This window comes from Engraulis encrasicolus, chromosome 1 (genome assembly GCF_034702125.1).
Source record: "Engraulis encrasicolus isolate BLACKSEA-1 chromosome 1, IST_EnEncr_1.0, whole genome shotgun sequence".
NCBI lineage: Eukaryota > Metazoa > Chordata > Actinopteri > Clupeiformes > Engraulidae > Engraulis > Engraulis encrasicolus.
In genome coordinates, this window is record NC_085857.1 from 5,993,004 (window position 1) to 6,009,208 (window position 16,205).

The following is a 16,205-nucleotide window of genomic DNA, read 5'->3' on the forward strand; positions in this document are numbered from 1 at the left end:
AGGGTCCCATATATGGAGCCCACACACTGTCCGATTTATGAAGATATACGACTGGGAGGCTTTTTTTTATTTTACATTTATTTTACCAGGGAAATAAAATCACATTGAGAATAAAATTCTCTTTTACAAGTGAGCCCTGGCCAAGGCGGCAGCACACATAACAGTTACATTTACAGACAGGACACAGACAAAACAGAACAAATCAATATGGATAAAGAGATAAAATTACACAATAAAAACCATAAAATAATAAACATAAAACAACATTAGAAGGAGATTAAAATATTAAAAGCAAGTGCAGACAGATTTAAAAGTGTCATTAAGATAGGTTTTAAACTCAGCTACAGACAGGCTCCAGCTACAGGCTCCATTGGAGCTGATTGCACATAGGGCCCAAAATGATCTGCTACGACTAGGGAACCTAGCCTGGTCCTGACCATCCCATAATACTACCATTTCATTAGTAGTGGAGCCAATCCGCTGGCGGAAGTACATAGGGAACCTGGATGGGGGCTACTTTTTTATACGGCTCTGGTGGTATTGCCAACCTGATGTCAGTGGGGAGAACAGTTTGTGTGCTGTGTGAATGTGTAGTTGTCTGATTATATCCTGGGCTCTCTTGGAGCAGTGTGAAACGAATGGCTGGTCAGGGTGATCTGCTGATTCAGCAGTCATCACCCCCCGCCACCAGTAATAGCCCATAGTGTCTTGTCTCACCCCCACCAGTAATAGCCCATAGTGTCTTGTCTCACCCCCACCAGTAATAGCCCATAGTGTCTTGTCTCACCACCACCAGTAATAGCCCATAGGCTACTCAGTAGCCGCTACTGTCTTGTTTGCAGCTGAACAGCTGCCATGCCAGACAGACCTAGCAACTATTTTCATTACAAATCCAAATTTTAAAATGAAATGTGAATTGCCAGCAGGTTTGTAAAAAAAAATGTGTGCATAGCCTATATAAATTTGTTATTGAGTGACTGAAACCATGGATATTTAATTGCCAAACTGATTTTTGCCCACCCTCCATCACACTTCACTGATTCCCATGCCATGCATTCTCAAACCAGGCTTGCTCCACGTCTTAACAACTTCTGATGCCAGTCACAGCCACGGTGGTGGTTGTGGCCGAGGCTACGTCAGAATGGGCGGGCTCTCTCTGGCCTCAGCCTCGCCTCTCTGTCAAAGATGGTCGGTGATGCCACCTGACTGAGGGTCTTTTCAGTGCAACCATACAGCGGTTGACATTTCGTGTTTTACACACACGTTCATCGTTCGCTTGTGTTGATAGGCTATGGAATCCCAAATGCGGGGAGCACGAAGGTAAAAGACTGCGTTTTTAGGTGAATACACTCGACTATGCGAATAGACAGAAGCTCGACACGGAAATTGCATGGCGATCTTTCCCGGCATTAATATATATTTTTAATCTGAGAGGTCATCCAGGCAGCCGGTTGTAAAACAACAGAACGCTGATTGAGAACGTCCCACTGTTCAGCAGCACGATAGGCTCCTCGTATGCATATTATGTATAATGATAAAGGTCATCTTAAAACAAGTGAAACGTTTTCCGTGGATAACTAACGTAACCCTATACGGCAGTTTATTTGCCGGTGGAGATGTCGTCCATCAATGGTTATCGGGAAAGGAAAATATGGACTGGCAACACACCAGAAATGTAGCAGTGGTGGCATTCACGTTTCACGGTAATTTTAATTTCGTCTGGATGAGGCTTTTGGAACGCCAGTTTCCCGGCAGCTCAGTGAGGATGGTAGTACGAAAACTTCTATTGGACCAGACCTTGGCGGCGCCACTGGTTACAAGCGTATTCTACACTGGTGAGTAGCCTGGGTAGGTCATTCGGGGTACAGTAACAGTCGTAGACTATAGGTGTACGCCAGATGACACAAAGTTAATTGTTAACGTAGATGTGCTACAATGTAACGTAGTGTGAGCTTGCGCACGCTCACGGCACGCGCATTAGAACACAGGTCATCATGTCACAACCAGTTCTACAGGCCTATCAGGGACGTAGCCTGGGCTACTGTATCATTGGGAATGACCAATGTGTCTTTTATTTTTATTTTTTTATACCAGGTGTTAGTTTTCTCGAAGGAAAAGACGATATTTTCCAAGACTGGAGGCAGAAGTTCTTCAATACTTACCGGGTAACTAGCACATCAAAGTCTAAAGGGGGCACTAGAAGTTCACTCACTGTGGAGGACCTCATGCAGAGCCCATGTAGGCAATTAGTGCCCCCTATTGTAATAATGTGGTAACAGCATCTCTCTCTCTCTCTCTCTCTCTCTCTCTCCCTCCCTCCCTTTCTCTCTCTCTGTCTCTCTCTCTCACACTCACTCACTCACTCTCTGTCTCTCTCTCTCACACTCACTCTCTCTCTCTCTCTCTCTCTCACACACACACACACACACACACACACACACACACACACACACACACACACACACACACACACACACACACACACACACACACACACACGCCCTTACCTTATTCTTGCTTCTTCTTCCAGCTGAACTCAATCTGGAAAATTCATCCATTACACGAGTTAATGATTTGAATAGTTGACCTTGTCTGTTGCTTGCCAGCCATGCAAAAGCAAGAAAGGTCAATGAGTCCTGAGTTTCCCTCTCTGCATGCAGAGAAGAGTGAAAGGGGTGGAATCTAGTCTGGGCAGAACCAAACCAACAATGCTCAGGAGTTTGTGGCCAAATCAGTCTATCAAAGTACACAAGGTGCAATGCTGGTCAAACATGTTGCACACACACACACACACACACACACACACACACACACACACACACACACACACACACACACACACACACACACGTTCCTGCACAGTTCGTCCCCCTCGGGGCCGCAAACTTGCCACCTCGTCAACTACATCAGTTCGGGAATGGGAGGCACAGTACGAGTAGATTTGGAGGATAACTTAAGACTTCCCATTTTGTTTCTTGAAATATTTAATGTCTTTATATCCATAACTTTTCCTGTGAGGAAAAATGGTCACCTTTTTTGACATCTTTGGCCCTTCCCTCGACTTCATCATGATACAAGTAAAAGTTACCAGATACCAGTCAGGTTCTAGAAGAAGCTGGGTATCACAGTCCTTTCACAAATCTGCTCTGTCTCTGTTCGTTATGGTTCTGCTCACGACTACTGGTCTTTTAAACACCTGATTGAACAGTTTTGATTGAACCTCTGTTTTTAAGATGGTAATCTTTCAGGGGTTGAATAACATGACATTGTCATCACACAGTCATGTCCGTGTCATAAACATGTATTCAGTTAAAGACAGCCCTAACAATGTCAACTTTTCATGACTGTAAAAGGTTTATGACATGAACATAATGTTAATGACTTGTCCATGAATATGTCATGACACTGTTATGACACTATGACACTGTCATGTCATGCTTATGACGGCGGCATTAAAGGTACACTGTGTGAGATTTTTAGTTGTTAATTTCCAGAATTAACTTTAGGGCTGTAACGATACACTCAACTCACGATTCGGTTCGTATCACGATTTTTGACCTACGGTTCGATACACCCCACGATTTCAGATTTGCCAATGTTATAAAATAAAATTATGAATAAAACTATGACATGTTGTAGGTAGAATAGGTTACAAGAGGCTACACACAATTTTAAAAAGTTTAAATATAATAATAATGATGATTTGAAGCTTGGAAGCACCATCACTTCATATCATGTGGTAGTTTTCTGGACTGATGGGTGTCAAAACTTTGAAAGGGTGTATCACGATACTGCCTCCTTGTATCACAATACAGTATCGTGAGTCCTTGTATCACGATTTCTCGGTTCGATAAAATATCGTTACAGCCCTAGGAGTAAGGAATTTCCCCCAGTTCTTCTAGAATTGTACTTGAACACTCTACAGCTCCCATAGAAGTCCGTGTTAAAAATCTTGAAAAGTCCTTATGACATCATAATGAGAACTCAAAATTTTGGCAAAATTCTAATCACATATTTGTGATGGTACTCCTCAAAGGGTTAATGCTACCCATTCACTAATGTTACCTTTTTCATGAATACTAACCACCACTATCAAATGCTAAGTATTCATTATGACTGGAAAAATTGCACTTTTCATACATGAAAAGGGGGATCTTCTCCATGGTCCGCCATTGTGAATTTCCAAAAATAGCCATTTTTAGCTGTAAAAATGACTGTACTTTGACCATACTAGAAAACATGTATTTATTACTTAGTACGGCTTCCATTGGTTTTTATTCTGTTTGCACAGATAGCACACTGCACACTACTTAGGCTATATATTTTTTCTAATTATTTATTTCAGACTGGCTTGATGTACTGGCCATTTGTACAGGTAAGGTGACAACTCTTGCAGACACATCATCAATCATCACATTGTTTTTCATGCAATAGAAACAATGCTTCGCCTAAACTCAAGTGTGAATAGTAGTAACACACAATTGTGCTAGATGGTAGTTCTAAATCATGGCCACATGATGAGAAGCGTGGGCCGTGGGGTAAGATTCTCCAGTTATTTGTTTACTTGGTTGTTGATGGACTGCACCTCACATGAAGCATTTACACCCAGTCATGCATGTCATGCTTAATGCCTATATATAGCCTCTAGCATAGTCGTTCCCAACCTTTTTCTTCAGGGACCCATATTTTTACCATTGTAAGCTTTGGTGACCCAATCGCGCGAGCGCTAGTCACACGATATTCTATTTCATTCGAAAACTCATTAGTTATCAGTTTATTCCGCAATTTGTGTTCAGTCAAATATATAATAGGCCTACATGTTTAATGTATCACTTACATTTTGCTACTTCTATAGTAGTTTAAATGCTTTGTCATTTATTCAACATTGGTTATATATGTTATTATAAATAATCCCCTTAAAATCAAGAGGGCTTCGCGACCCACTGTGGATCTTTGGCGACCCATAGGGTGGGCCCCGACCCATAGGTTGGGAACCACTGCTCTAGCATAGTGTTTCTCAACGAGGGCGCTACAGCCCCCCCCCAGGGGTCGTTGAGGAGCCCTAGGGGGGCATCGAGAAGGCCCACAGTTTGAGAATAGCTAAGAAAAGTTATTTGGGCCATGCCCTGTCTGGCCCTCTTGCTTTTGGGGCCTGCTATGCTATGGGACACCTGGCTGTTGTATTTCCGGTGATGTGTCCTGTTGTATTTAAATAGCTGTTTATGTGTCCCGTTTTCTAAAAAACAAAAAAACAAAAACAAAAAAACACACATATTGTAACACCTTCACTGGTTCACATTACAGGATGCAGCCACCTCCATAAGTCCAAATCTAGCATAATAAAGGGTCCTGTTGCACTGTATTAAATTAGCTGGTTATGTGTCTTGTTGTATAGAAAATATAGAATATATTTGTCATTGTGACGCGTACAACACGTTGTATTGAATTAGCTAGTTATGTGTCCTGTTGTATGCTTGTTGTATGTTGTAGTCTTGCTTATGTCACTCCCACTCCTTCTTCCTGGTCTTATGTTAGCCGGTTATGTGTCCTGTTGTATGCTTACTGTCTTCTTTGTGTCACTCCCTCTAGCATAGTGAAGGGTCCTGTTGGACTGTATTAAGTTAGCTGGTTGTGTGTCTTCTTGGTATTATGTTAGCTAGTTATGTGTCCTGTTGTATGCCTACTGTCTTCTTGATGGCCACTCCCTCTTCCTCTTCTTGGTTCCAGTTCCTCAACTTTGCGTTGGTGCCCCTGTATGTGCGTACGGCGTTCACGGGCTGCTGTGCTTTCGTGTGGGCCGTCTTCCTCTGCTTCTCACAGCAGAGCGGGGACGGGACGGCCATGGCGGCCCTCGCCTGGATGCGGCGCCCTGCACCAGCCTCTGGGACAGACATATCAGCACCAGCCTCTGGGACAGACATCTCAGCACCAGCCTCTGGGACAGACATCTCAGCACCAAGCGCACAAGACAAGAAGTGAACACGGAGATGGATGCATAAAAAGAAATGGAATCTCAGGGTGTGTGTGTCTACGTGTGTGTGTGTGTATGTGTGCGTCAGGGCTTGACATTGACTTTTTTTAAATCATGATGCTGTTGTACATCTAACCTCAGAAGATGAGGTGCTTAAAGCAAAAAGATGAGTGTATGGGTTTTTACACGGAACTAAAACGAACAAATAGAAATAACTGAGCTTTTTCTTGAACTTACATGCAAACTATTGATACACAAAGGGAAGAATATACACTGTTTTGATATATCATATCATAGAATAAGCTACCTGCCAAATTGGCTAGTGACACTGAAATTGTTACCAGCCACAGCCAAGGTTTACCAGCATTTGGCCGGTTGGCAGGTGCCAGTGTCAAGCCCTGGTGTGTGTGGGTGTATGTGCGTGCGTGTGTGTGCATGCTTGCACACAACCAAAAGAAGAACTAACTAATTCCTTCAAATTCATGTTTTAATTTGCCACATGCTACTGAGGGAGTGACTGACTGCACGTTACTTTAATAGCTGCAGTGCAGACAAATGACTGCTGCACACTTCAACCAATACTTGATGACCTTGAACATTGATCACATTACTAATTTTTTTTTACTTTTGAATTTTTTACACTCTTTTTTTTTACCCAGAATTCCACTGTCTGCTTCTCTGTTCCAACAATAACATTATTATGGGACCAGTCAAGATTTCCTTCAATTAAATTCCGTCCATTTTCTAGGAAACAACTAGGCCTATATTTTGGTAATCTACAAGATTTTAGTCCCAGTTTTCCCTCTAACTGTTATTATTTGTGTTATCATTGTTATTGATCCTGACTGGCACACATTTTGCACACTTCATCATCTCCTGCTTGCCACTGGAATCAAACCCTTTTAGAAAGTAAGTAGACTAAGTTGTTACGAGTTAACATTTTTGAGCCAGTCTGGATGTGCCTCTGAGGTCATATTGCTCAGAGAATCGGCAAGACGAAGCTAGATTATTACTTATCGAGCCAGCTGCACGCCAATCTTAACCAAAATTGATTCATTGTCATAAGTAGGTCAATGATTTATGGTAGCTATAAGTGCACCAATCTTGATTTTTTAAATTTATTTTGCATGAAATTATTGGTGTTTCATTTACTTGAAATTACACTCATTTACACATATTAAACGAGGCTATATAATCTATTGACCTACACAGTACATTTGGCAGTGCTGATTCAACACAGAGTTGAATTGTACACCCATAGTGTCCGCCCTACGCTGTAAGGGTTGAATGAACACTGCAACATTTGTTAGATGTATTGTGCTTGTATTGGGTCATATTCTGATTTGTAGAGTAGAATATGAACTTGTGTTTTGCTGCTGCTTGTTTTGTTGTTGTTGTTGTTGTTTGTTTGTTTGTTTTTGTTTTTTCATCAGTTTGCACATGTTGACATTATGATAACATAACCATTTGGCAGATCTAATGTTGACCTTGATGAAACAATTCTGTAGTGAAAATGAACATTTTTTTTTATGAAGAATTTGAATGTCCAGAGCAAAGGACAAATTATGCAAATGCAATACATGTGAATGTAGGCTGTATGCTTTTATGAAATATAGGCCTAGAGGACCGCATATGGGGTGATTGGGGTTTTTGTTCCTTACACAGGGGTAGGATTTTTTGTTAGACCTGTGCAATGAAATATTTTCTGACTGACCTGAAAATGCAAACACTAAATAGGCATAATATATCATTCAACCTCAAATGCACATAAGGACAACCAAACACCCCATTTAAGGTCTCTCGGTACTGTTTTGTATACACAGATTACACACTGATCGGTTGGTGCTATAGGCCTACTCATTTCCTAATGATCAGGCATATTTATGCTGAATAGTCCTCTAATTTATTGATCTCTTGTAATGTAGTTGTGGTGTAAATTTGTGCCATGAGTTTGAGTAAATATTAAATTATATTAAATAAATATTGACAAGTCCATCTGTTTTCAATCATTTATTTAAAATTCTGGCAAAATGACAATATTTTTTGTAGGCCTATGTGGATACAGACTTCTAGGCCTATTTCTATTTTTAAGTAGGCCTATTGTTTTGAAGTATTAAGTCTGCTAGTCCTAACCTGGTCGATGCAGCTAGAACGTGACAAGCCTACGAATAAAAAATGGAAAATGTACAAATATAGGCTAGATCGCAAAATTACCCATGTGGCCCTATACGACTCGTCACCGTCCATATTGTTCGTTTGCCCTGCATCTTGCATAGCCTATCTCGCATACCGTTGCGCGCATGCTCACCGCATCCCTCAGCATCCTAGACGTCAAAGAAGCCGTGTGTCTTGGCAGAAAGATGCTCCTCACCCTCTCGGTTTGCACGAGAGCTCTGAACACTGATTTCGCCTGAACGAACTGGAACCAGGTGGAGGCTCTTGAGGGTGGCAGGGATAATACGGATTTTTCTTATTTAAGCCTCGTGGATACATAAATATGTCGTGTTTGTCTATAGAATTAAAGAAGTCAATGTCGGATTCAGATAAATCGTTGAAGAGCTACGGCGCCGTGCAAGACACCGAATGGAGCACGGAGAAAGGTGAGGGTTATTTGTCTTTTTTTAAGACCCAAAAGATTTCTGAGGACATTCCTTTGAAAAGACGTTGTGAACGTATACCGCGTGGAAGGTGATGTGGAAACATTGTCTCGGCTATTAGCATATTTGTGACCATAACATGTTATTGTGCTGGCCTCTTATCACTGCCATTTGCATGCCTATGTAGGCTAATCTAACTTCACTATGGTCACCAGGCGGTTAATTGAAGTGAGGTATTTTTAGATGACGAATTGCTGATCATTCTAATTCGAGACACGATAAGAAACGCCAGCTTAACATTTTTTTTGGGCAGGCAGCTAGGTTGCCACAATTGTAATGTTACAAGACATTGTCAAAATAGTAGGTCACACATAGGCGCTCAAAGGCTGTAGCATAACTGCTCCATGTTTGCAGGAAATATGCTTACAAAGACATCAGTGAGCATCAGGGAGTTGGGTTTTATGGTAGAGTGTGATGGTTAGCCCACTTCAAAACAAACCTTGCATGCCACTCCAGGGTGACTCACTGCCTTTTCAACGAGGCTATATATAGCAGTATACTGCCTATAATCCCTGCTACTACCAAAAGTCTCTCAATATAGGCCTAGAAGAGAGTGAGAATCCCTTATTGTTTGAATTCCTAGCAAGTAAAAGAGATCTGACCACCATAGACCCATCACATGGATGCATTGTGGTCTGATACAGAGATCATGGCGGGTGCACACATAGACTTGAAGATTAATCATGGGGTGCAGTGTGAATAGGAACCGTTTTAACCTTTTTTTTTTTTTAGCACTCACACACTCTCACGCAACAATAACAACACACTAGGCTACTATACCTACTCCAATAATAATCATAAGCATAATAATATTACTTACTATATACTTACTAAACAAGTACCTTAAAGTTAAAAGAAACAACAAAAAGGCTGCCTTATGCATTATTATTATTATTATTATCAGTAGATGTATTCCCACAGTTATTATTATTATTGTTATTATTATTGTTATTATTAGGCCTATTAGGCATATTAATGTTGTTGTTTTTGCTGTTGTTGTTGTTGTTGTTGTTGTTGCTATTGCAATTGGACTGCATTTGTTCTGTGTTGTCATGAGTCCACAGTTTCTGTATTGAACTGCAGTGAGGGGGGGGGGTGGCGAAGACGACACTGGGCTTGTTTCAAAGCTTTTCTTTGGATTTTATTATCAAAGGTTTGGCTGCTGGCTAGTGTGTGTGTGTGTGTGTGTGTGTGTGTGTGTGTGTGCGTGTGTGTGTGTGTGTGCGTGTGTTGGGGGGGGGGTGTACAGTATGTCAGTGTCTTGTTCTTTGCTCTATTATGTGCATTGTATGTTTACGATCACAGTGGTGGTTATACCTGTTTTTCTCTTGGCTCGGTTCCTTTTTTTTGTTGTTTTTTTGGTAGGCCTCTTTATTTTTCCGTGTGTGTGTGTGTGTGTGCTTATGCAAAAAGATATCACAGAGACAAATGTCCGTTCCCTATGGGCCAGATCCACAGTCTGTCTCTCTCTCCTGTCACTTTGTGCTGACTCCAGTGTTGTCAGCCTAGCATGCCTCACCTCTCTCGGCTCGGAGCAGAGCAGCAGTTATTTGAGCTGGCTATAGGCTTACTGTAATGGAGCTGACCTGATACTGTAGGTGTCTCTCACTGGAAACCCTTGGCTGTAACGATACACTCAACTCATGATTTGTATCGCGATTTTTGACCTACAGTTCAATACACCCCACGATTTTTCAAATATATCTTTTTGATGAACGATTAGCCTATTACAAGTAGAATAGGTTACATGAGGCTAATAATAATTTTAAAAAGTTAAAAATGAGTGATAAGGATGATGATTTAAAACGTGGAAGTGTTATCACATCAGGTGGTTGTTGTTTGGACTGAAGGGAAACAGAAGTTTGAAAAGGGCGTATCGCGATACTGCCATGTTGCACCGCGATACTGTATCATGACTGCATATATGCATAGATTCCTCCCACTGGAAACTCTTTTGGCTATCAAAGACTGTACAACGAAGACATTAGACATCTGTGGTTATTGTGTGTGTTACTTTTGCAGAAAATATTTTTGAGTTGGTCTTTTACGCCACCATCAGAGTCTAAAAGGATGCCAAGTCCTTCCTTCAACCACAACACTCTCTATGTGTCCGAATAGGAGAGGAAACACCTGATGATGCACAAGCGAAATACGTTGTTCAATAATAATAATTAAAAAAATCAGCAAAATTGAGTCCACCAGTGTGCTGTTATTCTTCTCCTATTCTCTGGATTACTTGTGACTGCACTTCACCAGCACCTGGCTGTGCATATTAGGAGATTCATAGCTTTGAGTACTCTACGTATCTGCGTGTACCAGGTTATTTGTCTGAATCGGTGTAGTGAGTTGTTGGGGGAAGGCTTAACACTGTGCAGACATGGCTGTGTTGTCACATGCAGTTAAACCGTTCTAATGGCAGCCGTTGGTTCAAGAAATTTGGTGGGTTTTTAAAAATTAATCTCATTCTAGCTGCGCAGTTTGGAAGTTTCACTGACAAAACAACGGCAGCTTAGCTTAATGCTGAACAGTTATCTTTGTTTTGTGTTTTCTGACACGGTACAGGACGTTAGCAGCACTTATCTTGTCCCTTGCTTCACCGAAGCAGAACATTTATAATTGCCCAACATGAGAGTAAGAAAAGATTACTGGGTCTTTAACTTCCTGCAGTGAAACTCCATTGGACAACAGGCAGCTTATGCCTCTTTGCCACTGCCGGTTTTCTATTAGGCCTACAGCGCTACTCGGCCACCACTTTTTGCTTTATGATTGAGCTGTGTCGTGCCAATTCGAAAAGCAAAAAGTGGCGGCCGAGTTATAGCGTAGTGTCGAGCTGTAAGCTTAGGCCTAGAACATACGCTGCCTTCTGAACTGACTGTGTCTTAAATTGTATGTCCATAAATATAAAATATTGTTAGTACACAGTTACAGGCTGTTAGTCCAGTGCTGATTTGAAAAAGATAAGGCAAAAAACACTTTTTGTTTTCCAGGTTTGCACATTGTTTTGGAAACTTGAAATTTCATAGCCAGTTAATATGGCATTTTTCTTTTGCATTACACTGCACTGTAAACATTGTCCTCACAAACAATTTAAAGGTTTGGAGCACTGGAAGGATAGAATTCTCAATTCTAGGGTGTGAATATCACCCTTTAATGAATTCTCCTAGATTTCTTGGCATCTTTTATTGTTGAGACTTTGTGCTTTCCCCTGCTACCAACATGTCAATGCTGTGGACATTGTGACTAGCTATGCACTGCAGTTTGCTGCAGATTGTCCCAGCAGTTATTAGTTTACCTTACACATTTGGGACATTGTTCCTTGCCATACAGATTACTGCACACTCACTACGTTTACATGATGTTTTTAATTACGAATTAATAATTCATAATTAAATAGTTCCATCGAGTTTACTTTCATCTGTCCTATAATTCTGAATTAAGAGGTGTTTACATGACGTTTTCAAAGGGGGATTAAGATTTATTCAGAATTAAATGGAGTTAATTCAGAATTAAATGTTTCGTGTAAACATAGCCATTGTCCCACACTGTCGCATTGTTTTGGTTTGGGCATAGTTTTTACTTTTCAGTAAACTTGAAAAAGTAAATATTTATAAACTTATGACACTAAAATAACTGTATACTGACAGAACATGCCTTTACTGACGGTTGGGGTTAGGAATTGTTTAGGTTTGGGCATAGTTTTAACGTGTGTTGTCGGACTAATGGGATGCAACCGTGAATATCTACAACTATGTTTAACCCATTGTGTCCTGGAGACACATATACACTGCATTCAGGTTTCTGTTTTATTAAAAATGTGCGTAAGTTAGAGCTGAATGAACACATTCTAAGGCAGAACGAGGGTCCTAGCTTTTAAATACAACTGGTTTCATGTTTGTGTATGATTCGGAGGCTGAGATATTTAGGATTTAATAGGCAGAGGGCACCCTTTCTCAAAAAGGTCTTAGGACAAAATGGGTTAACAGTTCCTTATAGCAAAGACTTTGATGACTTCTTGGCTCAAGCGTGTTTACTGTAACCTGCAGACTCGGGGGACGTGTACACCTCAACATTGGGACGTTGTTCCACACCAAGGGGTGCAACTACTCATTTCTGTGGGGGTATGCAAGAACTATTTAGGTGCCCCCCCCAAAAAATAAAACACTTAATAATTATTTGGCGCCCTCCAATTGCCCTCTCTTTGGTGCCCCCCTCTCTCTGGCGCCCCCCTGTAACGCATACATCGCATATACTGTAGTTGCGCCCCTGTCCACACCATAGAGATTACTGCACATTGTCCCACACTGTGGCGTGTTTGTTGTCCCTCCCTTTAGACTCGGGGGACGTGTGCATGGCAGAGAGCAGCATGTCTCCTGACCAGATTGAGATGGAGATGGCACGAATCCAACGCCTGCGCGAGGTCCTGGTGCGGCGAGAGTCTGAGCTGCGTTTCATGTAAGTCTGAAGTTGTCTTGTGTGTGTGTGTGTGTGTGTGTGTGTGGGGGGGGGCGGGTGTCTGAGCTGCGTTTCATGTAAGTCTGAAGTTGTCTTGTGTGTGTGTGTGTGTGTGTGTGTGTGAGTGTGTGTGGGTCAGAGCTGCGTTTCATGTAAGTCTGAGCTTGTGTGTGTGTGTGTGTGCGGCGAGAGTCTGAGCTGCATTTCATGTAAATCTGAGGTCGTTTGTGTGTGTGCGTTTGGGCATGTGTGGGGGGGTCAGAGCTGCGTTTCATGCAAGTCCGAGGTCGCTTGCGTGTGTGTGTGTGTGTGTGTGTGTGTGTGTGTGTGTGTGTGTGTGTGTGTGTGTGTGTGTGTGTGTGTGTGTGTGAGTCACCATCTTCTGCCACGCCATCAGCATCACTACAGTTGCTATTGGCAACGCAGGGCAGGCAGCCTGGCCACGTCAGCCCTCATGAGTGGTCAGGCCAGATATACAGTAGGGTACCGTACGCCCCGCAGGCCAGATCTACAGTAGGGTACCGTACGCTACGCCGGCCAGATATACAGTAGGGTACCGTACGCCCCGCAGGCCAGATATACAGTAGGGTACCGTACGCCCCGCAGGCCAGATATACAGTACGGTACGGTACGCCCCGCAGGCCAGATCTACAGTAGGGTACCGTACGCCACGCCGGCCAGATATACAGTACGGTACGGTACGCCCCGCAGGCCAGATATACAGTAGGGTACCGTACGCCACGCAAGCCAGATATACAGTAGGGTACCGTACGCCACGCTAACACCCAAACATCAAGAGCATGTGCAGAAAATGCACTAGTTAAATTGAGGAGCATGCTCGCGCACACACACACACACAATATCACACACGTAAGCATGCATGCACACACACACATGCACACACACATGCACACTAGGGGTGGTACGGTTCACAAATGTCACGGTTTCAAGGTCACGGTTTTCGGTTTTGTACGGTTCTGTTTTTTTTTTTTTTTAATAAAATGTATTATATAAAAATTAGAATGAAAATGTAAGCTTATCATGGGTATGTTGAATTTGACTTAATTTAACCCAACTGAAAGAGGAAAGATATCAATGATTTTAACATGCTTCCATTTATTTCACAAAAAGGGAGAACTAAGTCCTAACTTTTAAGTTGACAAATATTCAAATATTACATGCTATAACACATTTGACGTGTAAAATGTGATAGGATTCATAAAACGTACAGTCTGCTCACAGGTTTGTCAGACCACAACCTGGTTCTGTTCTCACGGAAGTTATCTAAAAACAGACTGCTACGCCCACCCATTCAAACAAATGGGCATTTAAGAGTACCAAAAAACGAGACAGAGAACCTAAAACAAGCTCTAAATGAAATAAACTGGGGTGATCACTTAGTAAATAGTGATGCAAACAAAAACTGTGAAGATTTTATTAAGATAATCAAGGATACTATGGAGCAATTCTTGAAAAAGGTTAAACAAAAGCCCAACAAAAAAACACACCTACCATGGCTTGACGAAAGCATATGGACCTTAATGAAACAGAGAGACCATGCACTCAAGATATCTCTTAAAACAAAAACTGTTCTTGACAGACAGATTTTTGTGTCACTAAGAAACAAAGTGGTGAAGGCTCTTAGAACAGCGAAAGCAACATTCTTCATCAATGTAATTAGCAACGCTAGGGGAAATGCCAAAGAAATATGGACGAATATTAAAAAACTTACAAACAACAGCAACATACATAGAGATATTAAAGAGTTGCAGATAGATAACACTATAATAGAGGGCCCTAAGGATATTGCAACAGCACTCAATACATATTTTATTAATTCAGTAACACAGTTAACACAAAGCACTGACACTGAAATTATAAATTTAGGTCACACACTCATCAGCACCACAGCGCCAGTTTTTAACATACACACGGTGTCTCAGGCGCAGGTTGACAAGGTCATCTGTGGGCTAAAAAGCTCCAGAGCTAAAGACGCACATGGCATGGATACACTATTTATTAAAACCCATAAGCAATCCCTCCTTTCACCACTCACAACCATTGTCAATGACTCTTTCACCCAGCAGGTATTCCCAGACAGCTTGAAAAGTGCAGTTATAACTCCAATCCTCAAATCTGGTGACCCAACAATAACTAGTAACTATAGACCAATTAGCATACTTCCCGCTATATCCAAAATAACTGAGAAAATAGTGGCAGAACAACTCATACAGCACCTAAATAATAGTCATATGCTTAACAGCATGCAGTTTGGTTTCAGAAAACATCACTCAACAGAGACGGCTGTCTGCTTCTTCTTGGAAAATGTAAAGTTAAAACTTGATGCTGGCGGTGTGGTTGGGGCTGTTTTCCTAGATTTTAGAAAGGCTTTTGACACTTTTAACCACCAGATACTTTTGCAAAAGCTAACTCACTTTAAGTTTTCGGCTGACTCATTGAAATGGATGGAGTCATACCTAGCATCACGGACACAGTGTGTTAGAGTGCAGCATACTAAATCAAGCACCTGCATCAACTCTCTTGGAGTACCACAGGGTCCATACTAGGTCCACTGTTGTTCAGCTTGTATATAAATGACTTGTCTAGTTGTTGTCCTGCATCAGTAACCCTGTCAGCTATATGCAGATGATGCAGTATTATACATCCACGCAAAAGACAAACGTCTAGCTGCACAACAGTTAACATCAGTCATGAACAATGTGTGTACATGGCTACAACACTCACGTCTTCATCTCAATGTGTCAAAGACTGTTTGTATGTATTTATCTAAAAGGGTTACTACTGAACCAGACCCCAGCATCATGGTGCATGGTGAGAAACTGGATGTTGTCCAAGAGTTTAAATACCTTGGTGGTTATAATAGATGCACAACTTGGTTTCAAGCAACATGTTAAAAAAACTACAGGCAAAATAAAATTTAATCTAGCTAATTTCAGGTACATTAGGAATAATTTAACCTTTGAGTCAGCTACACTGTATTTTAACGCAATGATTATGTCACATATGTCCTACTGTCTAACTAGTTGGGCATCAGCAAATGTCACAACCTTAAAAGTCATTAAAACATTATACAAACAAGCACTGAAAATCTTGGATAGAAAGCC

At 41.5% G+C, this 16,205-nt stretch overlaps 2 protein-coding genes across 3 annotated transcripts in view; both read left to right on the forward strand.

Annotated features, from left to right (window-relative positions):
- Positions 1 to 1,156: 1,156 nt before the first annotated feature.
- LOC134446563 (mpv17-like protein) lies at positions 1,157 to 6,016 on the forward strand. 2 transcript variants are annotated; one of them, XM_063195918.1, is made up of 4 exons: positions 1,157 to 1,835; positions 2,095 to 2,165; positions 4,346 to 4,375; positions 5,728 to 6,016. In XM_063195918.1, exons 1-4 carry the CDS (start codon positions 1,532 to 1,534, stop codon positions 5,977 to 5,979), a joined length of 657 nt encoding a protein of 218 aa, XP_063051988.1. In that variant the 5' UTR covers positions 1,157 to 1,531; the 3' UTR covers positions 5,980 to 6,016. The 2 variants fall into 2 exon arrangements, with proteins under 2 accessions (XP_063051988.1, XP_063051989.1); XM_063195919.1 differs by lacking the exon at positions 4,346 to 4,375.
- Positions 6,017 to 8,320: 2,304 nt separating this feature from the next.
- Positions 8,321 to 16,205, forward strand: part of bmerb1 (bMERB domain containing 1) — a 31,455-nt gene continuing 23,570 nt past the window's right edge. Inside the window, exons 1-2 of the mRNA XM_063195920.1 lie at positions 8,321 to 8,571; positions 12,960 to 13,080. Of these exons, the coding sequence (XP_063051990.1) occupies positions 8,469 to 8,571; positions 12,960 to 13,080 (224 nt within the window). The 5' untranslated portion in view covers positions 8,321 to 8,468. The remainder of the gene's footprint in view (positions 8,572 to 12,959; positions 13,081 to 16,205) is intronic.